At 51.5% G+C, this 709-nt stretch overlaps 1 protein-coding gene across 1 annotated transcript; it reads left to right on the top strand.

The window, feature by feature from the left end:
• Positions 1-141: 141 nt before the first annotated feature.
• Positions 142-709, top strand: T265_16181 (hypothetical protein; the record flags this gene model as incomplete). Its single annotated transcript, XM_009179730.1, has 1 exon — positions 142-709. A coding segment is annotated over one exon (568 nt), but the record flags the coding sequence as incomplete, so codon positions are not given.

The raw sequence follows: 709 nt of genomic DNA, 5'->3' as shown, positions 1-709 counted from the left end.
GCGCCGACTGAGGTTGACTCTCCTTCTGAAGCCGAATCATCCATACTTCTGAAGGCGATAAAAAAGCTTTTGGACAAAAAGAAAGCTTCTGGTGAGCTAGTGAGTGATCCGCTGGCGAAATACGGAGAATATCGCGAGATGAAGGAGATACAAGGCATTTCTGAACCTGAGGAGATTCCATCTTTTCGATCGTATCCTGATGAAATTAGAAGAACACCAACTGGTCGGCTAGATGCTGCACAGATGGAGGCCATGTCAGGCCCAACTCATGTACCAGGCGCACCATCCATATTCTCTAGAGTACCTTTTGGGCTTGGTGAACTGCGTCGAGACACGGTGGATCTAACTGACAGACGAGATGCGACCATAATTTCTGACATGTTTGGTGCAAAGCGTTTCGGGGATCGTGGTGGGGGTGAAATTCGAGAAAATTTGCGGGCATTTGGAGGCCTCGTCGGGCTGGATGGCTTGTCTGGTTCCGGTGGTCTTCCAGGTGTTGCCATTGGTCAGCCTCGTGGTCCATTCGATGCAGCTTCACAAGATGCTCTGATGATGCCGATGCACTCTGGTGGCCGATTGGGTATTGACGGTGTTCCGGGCGGCACAGGCCGTCTAGCTCGCGGTCAGCTGGATGCACTCTCACAAGCAGCACGTAAAGGTATGACTGCCGGAGGTGAATTTGATATTGGGAGGATTCCTGGTGCTTCAG

This window comes from Opisthorchis viverrini (assembly GCF_000715545.1).
Source record: "Opisthorchis viverrini unplaced genomic scaffold opera_v5_6779, whole genome shotgun sequence".
Taxonomy (NCBI): domain Eukaryota; kingdom Metazoa; phylum Platyhelminthes; class Trematoda; order Opisthorchiida; family Opisthorchiidae; genus Opisthorchis; species Opisthorchis viverrini.
Note: the sequence above shows the minus strand (reverse complement) of the source record. Positions and strands in the feature narration are given on the sequence as shown.